The 17,866-nt window shown below is 33.5% G+C and overlaps 3 protein-coding genes across 4 annotated transcripts; 1 reads left to right on the forward strand and 2 right to left on the reverse strand.

Annotated features, from left to right (window-relative positions):
- The first annotated feature begins 13 nt into the window (after positions 1-13).
- LOC134254274 (mRNA export factor-like) lies at positions 14-8,404 on the forward strand. Of its 2 annotated transcripts, none has more exons than XM_062736813.1 (11): positions 14-145; positions 1,528-1,631; positions 1,942-2,040; positions 2,376-2,468; positions 4,118-4,204; positions 4,408-4,494; positions 4,674-4,745; positions 5,676-5,783; positions 5,997-6,179; positions 7,333-7,527; positions 8,090-8,404. In XM_062736813.1, the coding sequence occupies exons 2-11, from the start codon at positions 1,560-1,562 to the stop codon at positions 8,177-8,179; spliced, it is 1,086 nt and encodes a 361-aa protein (XP_062592797.1). In that variant the 5' UTR covers positions 14-145; positions 1,528-1,559; the 3' UTR covers positions 8,180-8,404. The 2 variants fall into 2 exon arrangements, with proteins under 2 accessions (XP_062592797.1, XP_062592798.1); XM_062736814.1 differs by having other exon boundaries at positions 53-140.
- A 4,047-nt stretch (positions 8,405-12,451) lies between these two features.
- Positions 12,452-14,164, reverse strand: LOC134254280 (regucalcin-like). Its single transcript, XM_062736819.1, has 5 exons — positions 13,979-14,164; positions 13,641-13,820; positions 13,344-13,559; positions 13,011-13,154; positions 12,452-12,489 (listed from the first exon to the last, which is right to left on the reverse strand). Exons 1-5 carry the CDS (start codon positions 14,130-14,132, stop codon positions 12,452-12,454), a joined length of 732 nt encoding a protein of 243 aa, XP_062592803.1. The 5' UTR covers positions 14,133-14,164.
- A 1,378-nt stretch (positions 14,165-15,542) lies between these two features.
- Positions 15,543-17,611, reverse strand: LOC134254276 (regucalcin-like). The gene is made up of 5 exons (XM_062736816.1): positions 17,449-17,611; positions 16,816-16,995; positions 16,476-16,691; positions 16,131-16,274; positions 15,543-15,832 (listed from the first exon to the last, which is right to left on the reverse strand). The coding sequence occupies exons 1-5, from the start codon at positions 17,603-17,605 to the stop codon at positions 15,612-15,614; spliced, it is 918 nt and encodes a 305-aa protein (XP_062592800.1). The 5' UTR covers positions 17,606-17,611; the 3' UTR covers positions 15,543-15,611.
- Between the last annotated feature and the right edge of the window lie 255 nt (positions 17,612-17,866).

Consider the following 17,866-nt stretch of genomic DNA (forward strand, 5'->3'; position numbering starts at 1 on the left):
GTTCAAGGTTCAGATATTAGAATTACAAACGTTTAGCTGACAATGATTGTAAATTTTGTAATGGTGGGAAAGAGAATCACAGCCTGAGTTGTTTCTGAAATTTCATTATATTTTGTGAACCGTTCTTTACATTTCAGGAGGTTAGGTAAAGACTGATCGATCATGTAAAAGTTTGAATCATTGCGCTCATATCATATAGTTCAAGTACATAGAATGATAGATACAATATTTTACATGGAATTCCCCTTAGCTAAAAATTGCAGCTTTGAGATAAAACGCAATACCTGGTTATAGTTCTAATGTAATCCGAAGGTTGGGCATATTGTCACACACCACATTTGCATGAAAACATTCAAACTCTTTGTAGGCACAAAAGTGATACTAGTTTTTACAATTGCAAAAGATTCATTTAAGAAGTAAGATGAAATTTATTTTTATCAGCAGTTTCAAAGTATTGATCATGTTGATTAAGCTTAACATTTTTGAATGACAAAATTATACTCTTAAAAAAAACCTTTTTTTTTAAATTAAGTAGTAGTGAATTTTAGTTACTTAAATTTGATAAAATTTTAAAGACAAACAAACCCTGGAAAAATTAATTTAATATAATAGTAGAATATTTTTTTTTATTTATGTAAAGAAAGCTCTCAGAAGAATATTAAAGAGCAAATAAAATAATTATATCAGAATTGCTCAAGCTGCACCCCATATATACATGGTAAATTATGAAACTGTGTTCAATGGTTGATTTTACTGCAATTACATAACAGAAAAAGGCTTCTTAACAGAATTACCCTTCGTACATGATAAAAATACTTTTTTTGCAATTTTTTTAAGTTTTCACCAAACCGCTTGCCATTGAATGCTATAGCTATCCTTATATGAATTTACCAATGTGACTTTTGGGGTGAGCGCAGTTGTACCTTCAAAAATGCATTTGAAACATTGATCCGCTACATCAAACGTTACGTCAAGTCACACGAGACATTTAGACTGTGAAGTCACATGAAAGCTCGTCAGGGTTTTTTGGACACAGCGGAGCGTTTAGTTGAAGCTATAGACCTAGTGCAATTTTTTTGAAAGACATTGCAGATTTATTTTTTTTTCTTTTAAAGATTACTACAAACTGAAAGTCCTTATGCTTTACATTATTATTTATTTATTTATGCGCGCATAGAATCCCTAGGTAGCCAAGGAATACTGGGAAAGTTTCACACAAAATTTTGCATGACGTATGTACAGATTTAATTCTGAATTTCCTCTGTCCTTACACGTTAGTCTATTGAGCTCGCTGCCCTTGCTATAAAAAAACGATCCATATAAAAAAATTAAATACATAACTAGTTTTAACAATGAAATTTTCTATCAGAAGGACCCATTATAGGCCTTTAATATGAAATATAAAAACCGTCAACAGTAACTATAGAATTCTGTGTAAATTTTTCCAATTGAAAATTTAATTAGAGATGCGAAAATCTAGTTGAAAATCACTGAATGTTGTTGTTCTAGCAGTGTAGTAAATTTTAGATTTCAGGTAGATAGCTGAGTCTGAGAGAAACATGTTTGGTGGAGGAAACACATCCTTTGGCTCTACTGCCAGCACCAATTACAATGCCATGAAGGACATAGAGGTATGTCAGATGGCACAGTTTGGGGTCTTCGATTTAATTTCAAATAAAATAACAATACTGATTGAGATGAACTGATGAAATTATTTTTGGGACAGGATTTATGGGGTAAAAGAAATATGTCAACTTGAAATTTGCATTCTCTTTCAAATCTACATAAATTGGCTAATGAAATTGTAGCTGAATGATAAAATAACATGTAAATGCATAATAGGATTAGTTTTGCCTGGTTAAATACTAAGTACATGTAGCTATAAGCTTTACTGACAAATGTCAGAATCTTGTGCAATAATTATATGATATATGAAAACAGGTACAATCTCCACCTGATGACAGTGTCAGTGCTGTGAAGTTCAGTCCGGGTACAAACATGCAGTCAGCCTATCTGGTAGCAGGAAGCTGGGATAACAATGCAAGTTAAACATTTTTCCTTTTCAGTTTTCAACTATTTATAGCATAAACTTTTTGAAGACTGAAATATTTTTAATCACAACGTCTCAGACATGATTTCCTGCATTGTTTTAATTTACTAGATGCACATTTCCTAAAATATGTAGATTACTTTTTGCTATTACCCTATGTAGCTTTTAAATAATGCATTACATGACATGTACAAACAACTTCTTTGACAGTGATTTCTCGGAAAACAGAAATGTAAAAACAAAGAGAGATACAAGTTTGAATAAAATCAAAAGCCCAAAAATTGAATCTTTACATTTTATTAGTAGATTTGTTTATTTTCTATAGGTAAGATGTTGGGAGGTGCAGCAGAGTGGACAAACAGTTCCTAAAGCCCAGCAGACCCACACTGGACCAGTCCTAGATGTAGACTGGAGTGATGTAAGTCCCCCCCTCCCCCCATTGAAGTTAAATATGAATAAGAAGACTCAAAGGATAGAATTTTAGTAAAAGCCAGTGTTTTCATCAATAGAATAGAAAGTCAAAATTAACCGCCTGTAGAAATTTTTTGAAATTTCCGTCATTAAGATTTTGCCGGGGCTGATACGTGAAATTAGATTTTATCGCAACTATTTCCATGATTTACAGTAGCTTCCCTTGAGTGCGCTCTTTTTTCAAGGAAGTTTGATTAGATCGATCGTGTTATGCAATGGCGGCGCGGACAACGAATATTTGAGCGAAGTCGTGGAGAAACGTGCTGCTGCTGCTGCTGTAACACATGCGTTTGAGATCACATACATTAAGAGGCATAAAGAATGGTCCCTTCCAAAAAGATTTGTTTGTGTTTTATAATTTTCGATTGAAAATTGATTTGTGCGGCAGCCTTAATATTAAGTGAGGGGTTCCCCGGTGAAAAAACGGCAAATAAATATAATTTTAAGCCCTTACGAAAAATGTTGAATTCTTACAGAATTTCCTCAAACTGAAAATCTCAAGTGTTAAGCTAAGACGTAATAATTACGAATAAAAGTCTTAATATTTTGATCGAAATCTCAGACGTACATGTAGAAATTCTTACAAGAATTTCCTCAAACTGAAAATGTAAAATTTTATTCTCATTTATTCGTGTAAAGATATCTTGAAATACAGGAACAGTATCATTTTCACATTTGGGAAGGTTTTAATGTACTAGTATTTTGTATCAAATTCCATTTTCTTAATTATTTTGTTCTGACAATCTGTACATAATGAAAATGCCAAAGTAAATAAGTTTTAAAATTATTTTATGAAACGTCTAAGGTTGCAGAATATTTCAATTTTTGGAGGGTACTGTACATCACCAAGTGTTAAAAAAATTACATTTTTAACTAAAAAACTTTTTTTTTGAATTTTGAATAAAAGACCTGACTAATTTATGTGAAAGGGACAAATATGTAGAATTTTCAGTATAATATTTTACCACAGACAATTGTCTGTACTATAATTTCATACTTAAGTTTTCTATATGTTTTTATAGACACGTACAGTTTTCAGAAGAAAAAAAACTCAGTCTGTCAAAAATCTGTCAAACAAATCTGTGAAAAGGTAAAAAATGTTTCTAATTGGCTTTTTAAGGTAAAATTTGATAATTGATAGTGACAGGAATGTGAAAAAATGGTACTTTTTTAATAGTCTGAGAGGTAAGAAAATGAGTCAAAAATGCTGATTTTCGTTTTCGGCCGGGGGCTTCGCCCCCCTGGGCCCCCTACCAGGGCTCTGCCCTGGACCCGCTGGGGGCCTAAGGCGGCCCCCAGACCCCTCGCCGACACTGGTTTCCTGCTATTCCTTCTCTTTTTCCTTCTATTGAAAATCTTATTGAAAACACTGAAAGCATCCATTATCAATAGAATAGAAAGTCATTTACGGTGTAGTTCTTTTTTTTATTTTACTGTTTTTTTTTTTGGTGATTGTTACAGTATTTTAGATTTGTCTTTCAAATTTCAATAAGTCATTAACTCATTTACATTTTTAACTGCCCATGTTCTCTAATAGTGTCAAAGATTGTTGAACTCTGAGCATTTATTGAAATGTGTCAATCTTTTTCATTTTAGGATGGAACAAAGGTGTTCACAGCATCTTGTGACAAAACTGCTAAAATGTGGGATCTTCAGAGTAATCAAGCCATCCAGATTGCACAGGTAAAATGTCCTCATATATACATCACAGATCTCAACAATATTATAGAAATCTATATGTCATTAGAATGTACAAGATTGTGGTAAATATAAATTAACACATAAAAATGAAATGTTTGACTTTCAAATGAGCAGATGCCCCCCAAAATAGAATGATATTACTATATGCTTGAAATTTTGCTTTGAATATAAATTCTATTATGTAGCATGATGCCCCTGTAAAAACTGTCCACTGGATTAAGGCCCCTAACTACTCCTGTGTCATGACAGGGAGCTGGGACAAAACCCTTAAGGTTAGTGAATTGCTGCTCTCAACTGAGAAACTGAAGGGAAAAAAAAATAAACATAATGAATTCTTTTATAAACTAAGAAAAAGATGTGATCGTGTAGAGGGTATTTAAGTTCTGAATATTATTATTTAAATTGAAATATATACATGTGTATACCAGGATTTATGAATTAATGATTGTAGTTCTGGGACACAAGAACACCAAATCCCATCGACACAATTCAGCTTCCAGAGCGCTGTTACTGTGCAGATGTTGTAAGTATGGACTGGATTAGAAAGATATGGAGAATTGTTTCACGCTTATAGCAAAGTTTGAAGGGAATATAAATTGTTCAGACTTAAGGCCAAAAATAAAATTAGCTTTGTTTGGCGTTGCCGTCCAACTCAGGTAAATCGGTGCGGTCCAAAGAATTTTTTTAAGCTGATACAGATCATAATTTTTTTTCGTTCTATTTATCCGTATTTAGGTGTCTGTACGTTTGAATAATATACAAAATGTGAAAGAATCATGTAAATGCTTGATTGATCGAACAGTTTTCATTTAAAAGCGTCTGTGTGATGTTGAATATGTGTATCACAAATCCAAGCATGGCCGTCGAAAACGGTTAAACTAAATATAACAGAAGTTGATAGCATGACTCTCCGCGTTAACGTGTTTAGTGTCAAAAATATACTGACGAGTCAGTAATACCAGTTTGAATTAGAAATTTCAAGGTACAATGTCCTGTCCGATTTGCTAGATGAATCTAGCGGCCATGCTAGAATTCGTGCTTGTGAAAACAACTTTATGCCTATTCAATATCGGTGATTTTTTATACCATTTATGTTAAAGGTTTTAAACTAATATTGGTTTGAAAATGAATAACAACTTGAAATTAATTCAAACTGTTGTTGTTGTTAAACAATCGGAAACCCATGACGCCCGAAAACTAAAAACATTTCTGAAATTGAAAAAAAAAATATTTTCCCTACCTACCGACCCAAATGTATTAAGGCTGAGTCGGCAATGCCAAACCAACAATATTTTAATTGTGGCCTAGTATATGTATGCATGCAAATATTTGTATAGAAATTGTTGAGGTAAAAAGAGAAAAAGTTAGCATACATGGTTATATGAAGTAAGTCTGCTTTACGATATTCTCATGGGCATTACATCTATTCAGCTCTTGTTTTGTTTTTGATCAGAAATATCCTATGGCTGTTGTTGGAACTGCTGGAAGAGAATTGATTATATACCAGCTGGAGAACCGCCCGCAAGAGTTCACACGCATTGAATCACCACTCAAGTTTCAGGTGAAGGTCATTTTGAAGGATTATTGTCTTCCTGAACTGAATTTCATATCTGAAACAACGCACATACGTGTATTTGCGGAAAATGTCTTGTATAGTATATCTTTCTTTTACACTGTCCATGTTTTGATGAACTGAGACAAACAGAACAGTTTAAGTATAGATAAAATATATGATAAAATTTTTTTTGGCAATCAATCATCCTTTGTCTTCCAGCATCGATGTGTCAGCATATTTCTGGACAAGAAGAACAATGGTGCTCCTACTGGTTTTGCCCTTGGAAGCATTGAAGGCAGAGTAGCCATACATTATGTCAATCCAACCAACCCTAAAGACAACTTCACCTTCAAATGTCATAGGTCAAACGGCACCACCAATGGCATGCAAGACATATACGCAGTATGTATTCATCTCCCAAAGTAGCTCATATCATGGCCTCTTTAGCAGAAATGAAAGGTGTGGGAGTGAGTCAGTTTTTAAATTGTCTCAAAGAAATTCTAAAAAGGTTTTCCGAGAACAACTTTTCGAATTTTATTTGTTTAAGTTGTGTTTTATATTGGGATGTGATGGGTGAAATTGACTATGGGCTGTAATTTGCCTGCAGAGCAACACTTCAGGGATCACTTTGCCCTGTGTCTTTCACACTTCAAAGATATTTTAAACAAAATTTGTTTTGTGGAAAATAATTAAGGAATGTTTTCAAGTTTTGTGTGAGTTATTGATCACACAGACTTGTCACGTAGGCATATTTCATGAAGTGCGCTAGCGCTTCATGAAAAATATGCCTTTGTGCAAGTCTGTGTGATTCACACACCAATAATTCACACTAAACTGAAAAACATTCCTTATATTTACATTTTACATCAATTACATGTTTGGAAGCAACTAAAATATTCTTAATATTTGAATTTCTGGCTGCCCTATATCGTTGCATTTTTACTAAAGTCGCTGCAGCCTCATTGTGACGTCACATTAACGCAGGTTTTTCCGTGTACATTTCTACGCGTGAGTGTACACGAAAATGGTTTTTGAATCAATTTCATAGGTGGCCTACTAGAAAAACACAGCGAATGTAAATATTGATAAATGGTTACCAGAAGTGATATCCAAGTACTTAACTAAAAGAAAATGAGGATGGAACTTTTTTTTCGGACTGGCCTCTACATTACCAACTTCTTATTTTATCCAAAATACGATAAAATTTGAAATGCGGCTACCTCAAACATGTCAAATCGAATGCAGATGGGCTTGAGAACCATATCTTTAATTTTATAAAGCTTTGATTACATTAACCACACGAACTAAAATGTTAATGCATCCTGTTAGGAATGAAACATCACTTTGCTAAAACAGGTAAACATACATTCCTTGGAAACTCTTGAGTTGTAAAATAAAACATTTCTACCTTTTTAGAATTTGAAGTTTTTTTAAAAAAGAAAATGATGATCAAAAGGAATGAAGGGTCAGGATTTTGTACAAATGGTAATGAACTTTTTTTTTTTGGGGCATCCTATAAAAAGCATTACCTATATCTATTTAATTCAAATGACAGGTGAATGACATTGCATTCCATCCTGTTCATGGTACCTTGGCCACTGTTGGATCAGACTGCAAGTTCAGTTTCTGGGACAAGGACGCTCGAACCAAACTAAAGACCTCAGATCAGTTTGATCAGCCGCTGACAGCTTGCTGTTTCAACCCGCAAGGAAATGTGTTCTGCTATGCCACCAGCTATGATTGGTCAAAGGTAAGTTAACAAAAACAGAGAAATTTTTCATATTTTTGGTTAAAAAAAAAGGATACCGGCTAAAATATGATTCTAAAGGTTATAATTGTAAGGAATATGTAAATAGACCTCGGACTCAAGGTAAGGTAATTGACAGTCTTGTCATTTATTGGATTTATAAGTATTGTAATGTTCAGAATATGTAACTTGTCATGAGAAAAGCAAATTTACTATTATTTATGTTAAAAAAAAGGATACCGGCTAAAATATGATTCTAAAGGTTATAATTGTAAGGAATATATAAATAGACCTCAGACTCAAGGTTAGGTAATTGACAGTAATGTTCAGAATATGTAACTTGTCATGAGAAAAGCAAATTTACTATTATTTATGTTAGTGAGAAATGAAAGAAGAAAAATTACTATCAACATAGAGATAGAGGTGTTATTTATTGGTCCAACAGATAATCGATTAGTTCTAATTTGATAGTTTTTCAGTGTGTGGACGATGGTGATGGCGAAATCAATGATGTTGACTGAGAGTTATATTTAATTATTAAATCATCAATTTTTTTCCTTTAAAGGGGCATGAAGGATTTGACCCAAACAAAAAGCCACACATTTTCCTAAGGTCCTGTTTCGATGAACTAAAGCCAAGCATGAAAAAGTCGTAGTACAAGACACTTGACGACAAATGAAACTTAAACCACATATAATGATCATTACTGTTGAGTCCACTAAAACCATGTTTTAAATGGTTGTCACATTTCTGTGCAACATGCAGACTGTCAAGAACCCATTTCACTGTATGTACATTCGTTTATTGCCTTGTTTATTTCTTATAGTGTCTCACATCTGTTATACATTTTTTGTTTGATGTTAAAAATTTTCATAATGTTTTCCTTCTTTTTTTGTGCTTTTTGATTGTCTTGGATCATCATTTAGCTTTTCTTTTCGTGTTATCGGTTTGTTTGTGTAATGGGATGAGGTATTTTTAAGAGAGAAGTATCTACACAAGGTGAATATTGCAGGAATTATACTTCACACCTTATTTTCACACAATGTTCAAGTATTAGGCCTATACAAATAAATTGTGAGTTTTCGATTCTCTGACCACACCTTAAATATATGAACAAACCCTGAAAAATTGATCTGCCAATATCTTTCCAGAAGTAAACAATTTTGGTTTCACTATTAGAAATCCTAATCTTGCTGACTTCTGTCTGAGAAAATGCACGTCCTATAAACATTAATAAGAAATGTCGTGACTGCAAATTCCCTCAGAGAGAATGGCAGCCCGCTTGCCAATAAAATGTTAAAATAAATGTTTTCATTCATCCCTTGATAGCAATCAGGTTGGAATGGCATAGGAAACACACTATTTATTTAATGGCCTTATCATGAAGACATTGTACTTTTTCAAAGCATTTCTGTTAAAAAGTATAGCACATATATGGATTATGAAAGTACATTCTTTGTCCTTTGGGAATTAGACCAGAAGAACTGCTGGTCAGTTTAAATAGCATTTGTCGTATGATCCGTCTGTATTTCTAAAATCAATTTTGTGTAGTCAAGTTTTTAAACAATTTTTGAAAATTTTTTTCCTCCTACAGTTTAGGTCTGATTTCAATATAACTTGGCACACAAGTAGACTACACTAAGATACATAATTCTGTGTATCCGTTTTTGATTTCGATGAACGGTGTTGCCGTGGTTGTAAAAATAGAAATGATGATTATCTGTGAAATTCTTTCAAAATGCTACTCCTCCTACAGTTTTAGATGATTTAAACAATATAACTTGGCACACAAGGAAAAATTACGCAAATCACCTTGTAAAGGTTTTTGATTTTCTTGAACGGTGTTGCCGTGTTTTTAAAAATTGAAATTTCTGTGAAATTATTTCAAAATGCTACTCCTCCTACAGTGGTGCTGATTTCAATATAATTGGCACACAATAGGCTAATTTGATATAAATTTATATAGGTTTTTGATTTGTATAATGTTTTTTTTAATAATAGAAATTTCTGTGAAATTCATGACAAAATGCTACTCCTGCACAGTTTTATTGATTTCAATATAACTTGGCACACAAAAAACTGTACACAATTCTGTGTATTGGTTTTTATTTGGATGAACGGTGTTGTGGTCATTATTAAAAAAATATATATTTCTATGTTCTTGTTGCTTGCAAAATGCTACTCCTCCTACAGTTTTAGTCTGATTTCAATATAACCCTTGGCACACAAGTAAATTACAATAAGATACATATTTTTTCGGTTTTTGATTTACGATGAACGGTGTTGCGGTGGTTACTAAAAATAGAAATTTCTGTGAAATTCTTCAAAAATAGCTTTTAAAAATGCTACTCCTTCTACAGTTTTAGTCTATTTCAGTATAACTTGGCACACAAGTAGACTACAAAGAAAAATTCTGTGTATCCGTTTTTGATTTCGATGAACGGTGTTGCGGTGGTTACTAAAAATAGAAATTTCTGTGAAATTCTTTCAAAATGCTACTCCAAATACAATTTTAGTATGATTATAATATAAATGTGGAATGCAAGAAAAATGCACTAAGAACAAAAGAGACTTAATAAAGGATCATTATTCTATTTATTGCTGTTGAAAAGTTTCAATTTCCAAAAATAAGTACTTTTCTCTTCCTTTGCTATAAGTACAAACCAGTAGAGCTTCAGTCTCGACAGAGACTTCTGGTTTCATATATTTGTCAAAAGAATTTTTTTTTGCAATTAGCAATTTCATATACATATGTAAAAGTAAATATTTTGGTTTATTTTCATGATTTGTTTCATTTTAATTTTTTGTTGTTTTCCATCTTCCAAATGTAAATGAATTGTAAGGTGTTAAGAGTTGTCATAGAAATGAAATAAAAAAAATCATGCAAATTCAGATTTTTTTTTGAAGATTTTGGAGTCTTTGAGCACTCAATATATATATATATATATATATATATATATATATATATATATATATATATATATGTGAATTTGCAAAGTCCGATGGTCTGAAAATCCCTTTGGTTTCTGCCAAATCCCGATGGTTTGTTGTTACAGAAGCCAAAGTCCGATCACGCCAAAGTCGGATCTAAAGTTTTATACACGTTGTAAAGTGAATATATAAATGACACACCAAGGTCTGATGGTGCGGAGAAACAACATTTATGACTTCACAATAATTCGACGTCAATCACTGACGCTGTTGTCCTCCCATTCAAAAGCCAAATTTTCTGAATTCGTCCTCGCATACAATTTTACTGATTTTGCTTATTGCTTGCACCTTTTAGAGATATTAAGGTTAGTTCTCACATACCACTCGACTAATTAGGGTTAGTCCTTGCTTCGAACTAACCTGAGAGATTTAGGGTTAGTCCTTGCACACTAGTCGAGTGATTAGGGTTAGTCTTGCATCCACCTAAGATATCTAGTTTATAGTCGTTACACACTTTTAGAACGATTAGGGTTAGTTTCGCGCCTACCTGAGAGATTAGGGTTAGTTTTCGCATAATGACATTTATTTAAAACCTTGGCCTGGCGCGGCATTGATGTTTGGCGCAGTAGTACTATGACGTCGTAAACGTTAATTGTTTTCCGCACCATCAGACTTTGGCGTGTCAGACCATCGGGGATTGGCGCAGACCATCGGACTTTGGCGTGACCATCGGACTTTGGAGTCCCATCACACTTTAGAGTCCTACATATATACCCCACAAAATGAAATTTAGGGGAGGAGTGTATACATGTAGATTATATATTGGAATCCTTAAATCCAACTATAGACATGATTGACGTTTCTTGGAGACTATTGCATTGATTTGTCTATATAAAAAAAAATGTGAATATGTGTGTGTGTCCTGTACAAACAGTACAGATACCCTTCGCTATTAAAGAAAAAGAAATCCCTGACTTGATCGCAAACCATGATTATAGCGGGATCAAGTGATTTTCAAAAGTAGATTGTATTTTTGATCAGACAAAATGACTACTGCACAATGTAGCCCTTCAATACAAATGAAATGTAGGAGCAAAAATATTTGTTATTTGGAGGGATATTCATGATACTTACAGATTTAGTAACAGTTTTTCAGCATATTTCTTTTTGTGTCTACAATTTTATTTTTCCTTCGTATACATTTGCTTTAAAACCTGTAAACCCCAGTCCAGTGACCCGAAAAACTGAGCCTGATAATGGGTATTTCTGTAGTTCTTCTTTTGGTGCATCATACACTGAACATGTGACATAGAGTTCATCTAAATGAATCCCGCCAAAACAGCAAGATGTAATTCTCAATGCAGAAGGAATGTTAACAGTAAATTTTATAGCTTTGAAAAAGATATTTTTTTTTTCAAAGCATATCAAAATTATAACAGTATCATTAAATCCGGCAGTTGACTATGATTATGCATTTTAATTTTTTGTTGTTTTCTCTACTGGTCAGAGAAATGAGCTTTTGTAAGGTGTTAAGAGTTGTCATAGAAATGAAATAAAAAAAATCATGCAAATTCCGTCTGTCTGTAAACAATTTTTCAAAATGCTACTCCTCCTACAGTTTTGGTCTAATTTCAATATAACTTGGCACACAAGTAGAATACAATAAGATACATAATTCTGTGTATCGGTTTTTGACCCAACAAATGAAGTGTTGCCGTGGTTATAAAAATAGAAATATTCTGTGAAATTCTTTCAAAATGCTACTCCTCCTACAGTTTTGTTCTGATTTCAGTATAACTTGGCACACAAAAAAATACACTAAGATACATAATTCTGTATATCGGTTTTTGATTTCGAAAAAGAACGGTGTTGCCGTGGTTACTAAAAATAGAAATTTCTGTGAAATTCTTTCAAAATGCTACTCCTCCTACAGTTTTGGTCTGATTTCAGTATAACATGGCACACAAGTAGACTACACTAAGATACATAAATCTGTTTATCGGTTTTTGATTTGGAAGGATGTTGCCGTGCTCCCTAAAAATAGAAATTTCTGTAAAATTGTTTCAAAATGCTACTCCTCCTACAGTTTTGGTCTAATTTCAGTATAACTTGGCACACAAGAAGAATACACTAAGATACATAATTCTATGTATCAAATTTTAAATTTTGATGAACTGTGTTGCCGTGGTTACTAAAAATAGAAATGTCTGTAAAATTGTTTCAAAATGCTACTCCTCCTACAGCAAGTCTGATTTCAATATAACTTGGCACACAAGTTAACACTTAGAACATAAAGAGACTTTGTCAACGATCAAATTCTATTTATTGCTTTTAAAGTTTCAAATCCCAGCTCAAAATTATACTTTTCTCTTCCTTTGCTATAAGTTCAAACCAGTAGAGCTTCAGTCTCGACAGAGACTTCTGGTTTTAATGACAACTTGGGAAAGCTAATTTATATCCAGGTTCCCGAAAATGAAGAAAAAAAAGTTTTGCATTTACATGTATCTTATATCTTGTCGACATATATCTGTTTACAATTTTTTTTAATGAAATACCTGTCTTTGGATCATATCGAACAACTTTTCCAGCAAAGAAGCACGCTACCCATAGTTTACCCTCTGTATCAATGGTCATACCATCAGGAACACCGATCTCTTCAAGGGGCCTCCCAGTAGTATCCACAATTACTTTCTGATTTGCTGAAGTGAACAGAAAACATATTGTCCAGTTCATTCAGAATTTGGTATCATGGAATTGTCGTGTTCCATGTTTCACAAAGAAATCTTTCAAAATAATTCGGAATAATTTTATCGATTCATTTGTTTGAGAATCATTAAGTTACTTCGAGAATCAAGAAAACAGGCATACAGAACTATCAATAATCTTACAAAGTTCTCCAGATGCAGCATTGTAGTCGAAGCTGTAGATCTGTCGAGGCGTGGAGTCAATGTAATACATCGTCTTTGTATCCTCTGTCCACGCTAGGCCATTGGAAATTCCAACGCCTTTCACCAACGTGCGGAGACTACCATCCAAATCCAAACAATAAAGGTTGCCAATCCTAGGCATATTGATGACATCAGGCACCATTGGACCCATCGTTCCTTGAAAAATAATGTAAACTCTTAACTGTAAAAATCCTTTCTACACAGCCAGACATTACCCTATTGAACTAACCAACTCACCAGCAATTATCCGACCTTTAGGATCACATTTGCCATCGTTGAATCGTGTATCTAAACCTTGTTCCACCTCATGAAGTTTGGTCACCTTCTTTGTGTCCCAGTCCACATGTACCAAACAACGACCCACTCCTGCTATCAGTCCACCATTTTTGGCGGGAACAACAAATCCAACTGGACCATCTGAAATGACAATCTTCGAGTTATATGGAAATGAAAACATTTGTTTTCAAATTGAATTGTTGAAAGCGTTTGGATTGCTGCACTTATTGAATACTTCTCTTCCCTTGATGAATTTTGTATATCGTAAACAAACAATTTCTTGACCGTAATTTGCTTACCAAGTTCAAATTTATCATCTACCCTTGTTTCTGGATTGTATCTGTGGATACTATTGCCATATATGTCTACAAACAGAAGTGTATTGGTGACGTCATCCCAGTGTGGTCCTTCTCCAACTGTAGTAGTAGCTTTTAAAACACATTCAACATTCATTCTGTCGAACACTGTGTGAAAGACCCTCCAAAATTCACACTTCGGAGATTTATTTACTCCCCCGTGGCTTTATCGGTGTAACCTAAATTTTATCTCTTTGCGCTTTAATCATCTTGGCCTTATTTACAGTAGAATAGTCCAGCTGTGGTGGTGTACTATGAACGTACTAAAGATATGCAGTTACCTGGTAATACCCATTGTTAAAATTTACCAAAAATGCAAGCTTTAAGAATAGAAATCTGAGCTTATTTCTAGTAGAACAAACGCATATCTCATACAATTTCTTCAAAAGATGTGAAAAAGCAAGTATCTTGCAAGATAATTTTCACAAACTGATATTTTTTTACACAATGAATGATTGCAGTCCAGAGCCTAGAAGTTTTGAATGCACGAGCAGCTTATCTTTACATATTTTGATGTTGAGAAAAATTTGTATCCAATATGTACAAGTAATATGTGAGGTATTTCAAAAGTGATTAACATGTGTGACCAAAAAGTGCATAGTCTTGATATTTTTATAGCACAAATTTATTAAGGGATTGTACAGACAGATTTTCAAAAATTTTATTTATCTGAGCATGTAGTCGGATTATACAATCATATGTAAATATTATCTCAACGGGATTTTTTTTAACTTTGAGCATTCTTTATCGCAAATTCAACAGCGGCCAGACTGTTTAAATTTGTTATATAATCTTCATGGACTTATCAATGTCCTGTTGTGTAAATATTTGCTCTCTAGTATTTCTGTTTACCTCAGACTTACAGCAATTTGATACAAAATAAACATACTAATTTAACTCGAAAGGGAAAATTCTTCACAACCATTATTATCAATCATATGTCGGTTTAATTTTTTTTTTAATATTCCAAACAATCAAATTGACTATGGCTACCCTGCCTACAGGCATACAACTAATACTGGATTCCTTTATAAAAAAAACCCTTTCAAGGCCAACTTTAAAATAAAGTTTGTTTGCCCTCTCCCGTTTCCGAATAAAAAAGAATGGGCGCGGCAGGAAGGTGCAAAATTTTTCCCTCAAATAATTTCAATGCAAATTAAAAAAAAATATTTTAAAAATCATAAAAGTAGCATCTTGGTGGTAAAAAAATATTTGGGCCGGACCATTTATTATCCAATCGGTCGGTAGATGGCAACCAAACAATTTTTAAAAGATTGTCCATCAAAATATACAACTTCTTAAAACATTGTGCATGAAATATGGAGTAACAAACTGTAATCAAGCTCAAAATTCCACTCAAATTCAATTTGGGAAAAATTCAACGTTATGGTCTATTTTCTGTAGGGGTTCTACACTAAAGACAGTTTTTCGGGGGGAGGGGGGGGGGTCTTAAGAAAAAAAAGTCTACTTCGCAGATTGGATTTGATTTATTAAAGTCTCATAATCAGAAAAACTTGAACATTGAATGAATGCATACATGAATATTTCTTTATCAAATTCTGCATAAAACATCTTTTTAACCCTCTTTGATTTCTCCTTCATAGATTTGAGCCTTAATACCGTTCACGCCAAGACCTTTAACTCTGAAAACAGAACCGGTCATAGGATATTTTTGAAACTCTTCTTTAGAGACCTCGTGAGCGGAACATGTGACGTAAAGTTCATCCAAATTCTTCCCGCCAAAACAACATGACGTTATTCTTAGAGCAGGGATGTTGACAGCCTGCAGTTTTTGACCTAGGGAAGTTAAAGTAAAATCCATTCATGTTCATGTATGTACATAATTATAAAGTACTATATACTCGTAAATGTACATCATATATACAATTCACTTAAGTATACACACAGGCTTAGGAAAAGATTAATCCTTCAATATAAATAGTCTAGTAATTCTTGTATATTGCCATTCAATAGTATGAGCAATGCGACATCTTTTGTGAATATTAAGAAGTACTGAATGCGTATGGCAGAACAATTAAAATAGTGAATATTGATTTTTTAAAATATCAAAATCTTACAAACTTAAGGATATTACCTGTCTCTGGATCATATCGAACAACTTTACTGGCAAAGAAGCATGCGACCCATAGTTTACCCTCCGTATCAATGGTCATTCCGTCAGGAAAACCGAAGTCTGATAATGGTTTTCCAGCGTTGTCTACAACTACTTTCTGATTAGCTACAACAAAGAAATTACAGATTTATATGTATACAAAGCTAGATGTCACCTTTTACTAATACATTAACTATTATTGATTTCAGATTTTATTTCTCTAATAACACTCCAATTGACAAAATGCAAATTTTGCAACACATAATTATTGCTTCAATGGAAGAACCGGTTAATATCAATATTGGCTTCCTGAGTATAAAATCTTACAGATCTTTCCTGTAGTTACGTCATAATCATAGCGATATATTTTTCGTGGTGTCGAGTCGATGTAGTACATTGTTTTTTCGTCACTGGTCCAAGCAAGCCCATTAGAGATACCAACATCTTTCACCATTGTGTGCAGACTGCCGTCCAGATCAAGACAATACAGACTACCAATTTTAGGCATATTCTCGACGTCAGGATCAACTGGTCCCATTGTTCCTGCAAGCAAAATATACAGACCAAATGAAACTTGTGAAATTTATGTACATTTACTTTCTGAGAGTAGTACCCATTGCACTGTAAAAAGTCAGGAGAACATAAAATATTGAATATGAATGATTGCCTGCCCAGACTCTTCCTCTCGGATCACATTTTCCATCATTAAATCGTGTCTTTAGACTCTTCTCCACCTCGTGTAGTTTGGTAACCTTCTTCGTATCCCAGTCAACATGAACTAGACAACGACCGACGCCAGCTATCAATCCACCCTTTTTAGCGGGTACCACAAATCCAATTGTGTCCTCTACAAAACACATTATTATATGAATATGGATAATTTGTTGAAGTTTTTTTTTATATTTTCATATAATAAAACAATTATTGTTGTCTTTTTCAGCCAATACGTTGAATGAGCTCTTCGGGCTAGGAGAAATGTACTTCTGGGATGGCTGGAGAGTAATTACAAAAAATCAGTTTCAGTGTTCCACAATCAAATCAAAACGTAACCTTGTCAAAATCTACAACATGTATTTTGTATACTATATAATGAATATCCTGCAATTGCATTCTACTATGTAATGAATATTTTGCTATTGTACGAGGCAAAAATCACTTTATTTTTACAATGCAGAATTACAGAGAAAGAAGAATGGTGATGGACACCAACAGAAATACTGAATTTAAGCAATGTTTGAAGAGGATCATTTCAGGTAGAAAAGTAGATTCTTTAAACACTAATGACATATTTATTACTAACCTAGTATTATTTTATCACCAACGCTCGTCTCTGGGTTAAATCTATGGATAGTGTTTTCCTGAATGTCCACATAGAGAAGTGTATTTGTCATGTCATCCCAATGGGGACCTTCTCCAACTGTTTTTGTTGCATTTTTTATCACACATTCGACAGCCATTTTGAAATAGGAACAACTCCTTATTACCGATTCACGCACAGAGCAAATGTTTGCTCTTTGCTTTATCTGAGTGAAGATTATCCCTCTGTACAGATAATATCGATAATAATACTGTTTGTTATGTAACTGTCATCCAAAAAAGACTATACGAGATAAAAGGAAAAACAAGGTACTTTTTTCTCAAACTACTGAAATACACGAGAATCGTTAAGAATTACGTGGATTCTGGTATCATCTAAGTATATAGCATGCAAGACGTGT

Source organism: Saccostrea cucullata, unplaced genomic scaffold (assembly GCF_032062105.1).
Source record: "Saccostrea cucullata isolate Sc308-1 unplaced genomic scaffold, CSIRO_AGI_Scuc_v1 ctg5770, whole genome shotgun sequence".
NCBI classification, from domain to species: Eukaryota; Metazoa; Mollusca; class Bivalvia; order Ostreida; family Ostreidae; genus Saccostrea; species Saccostrea cuccullata.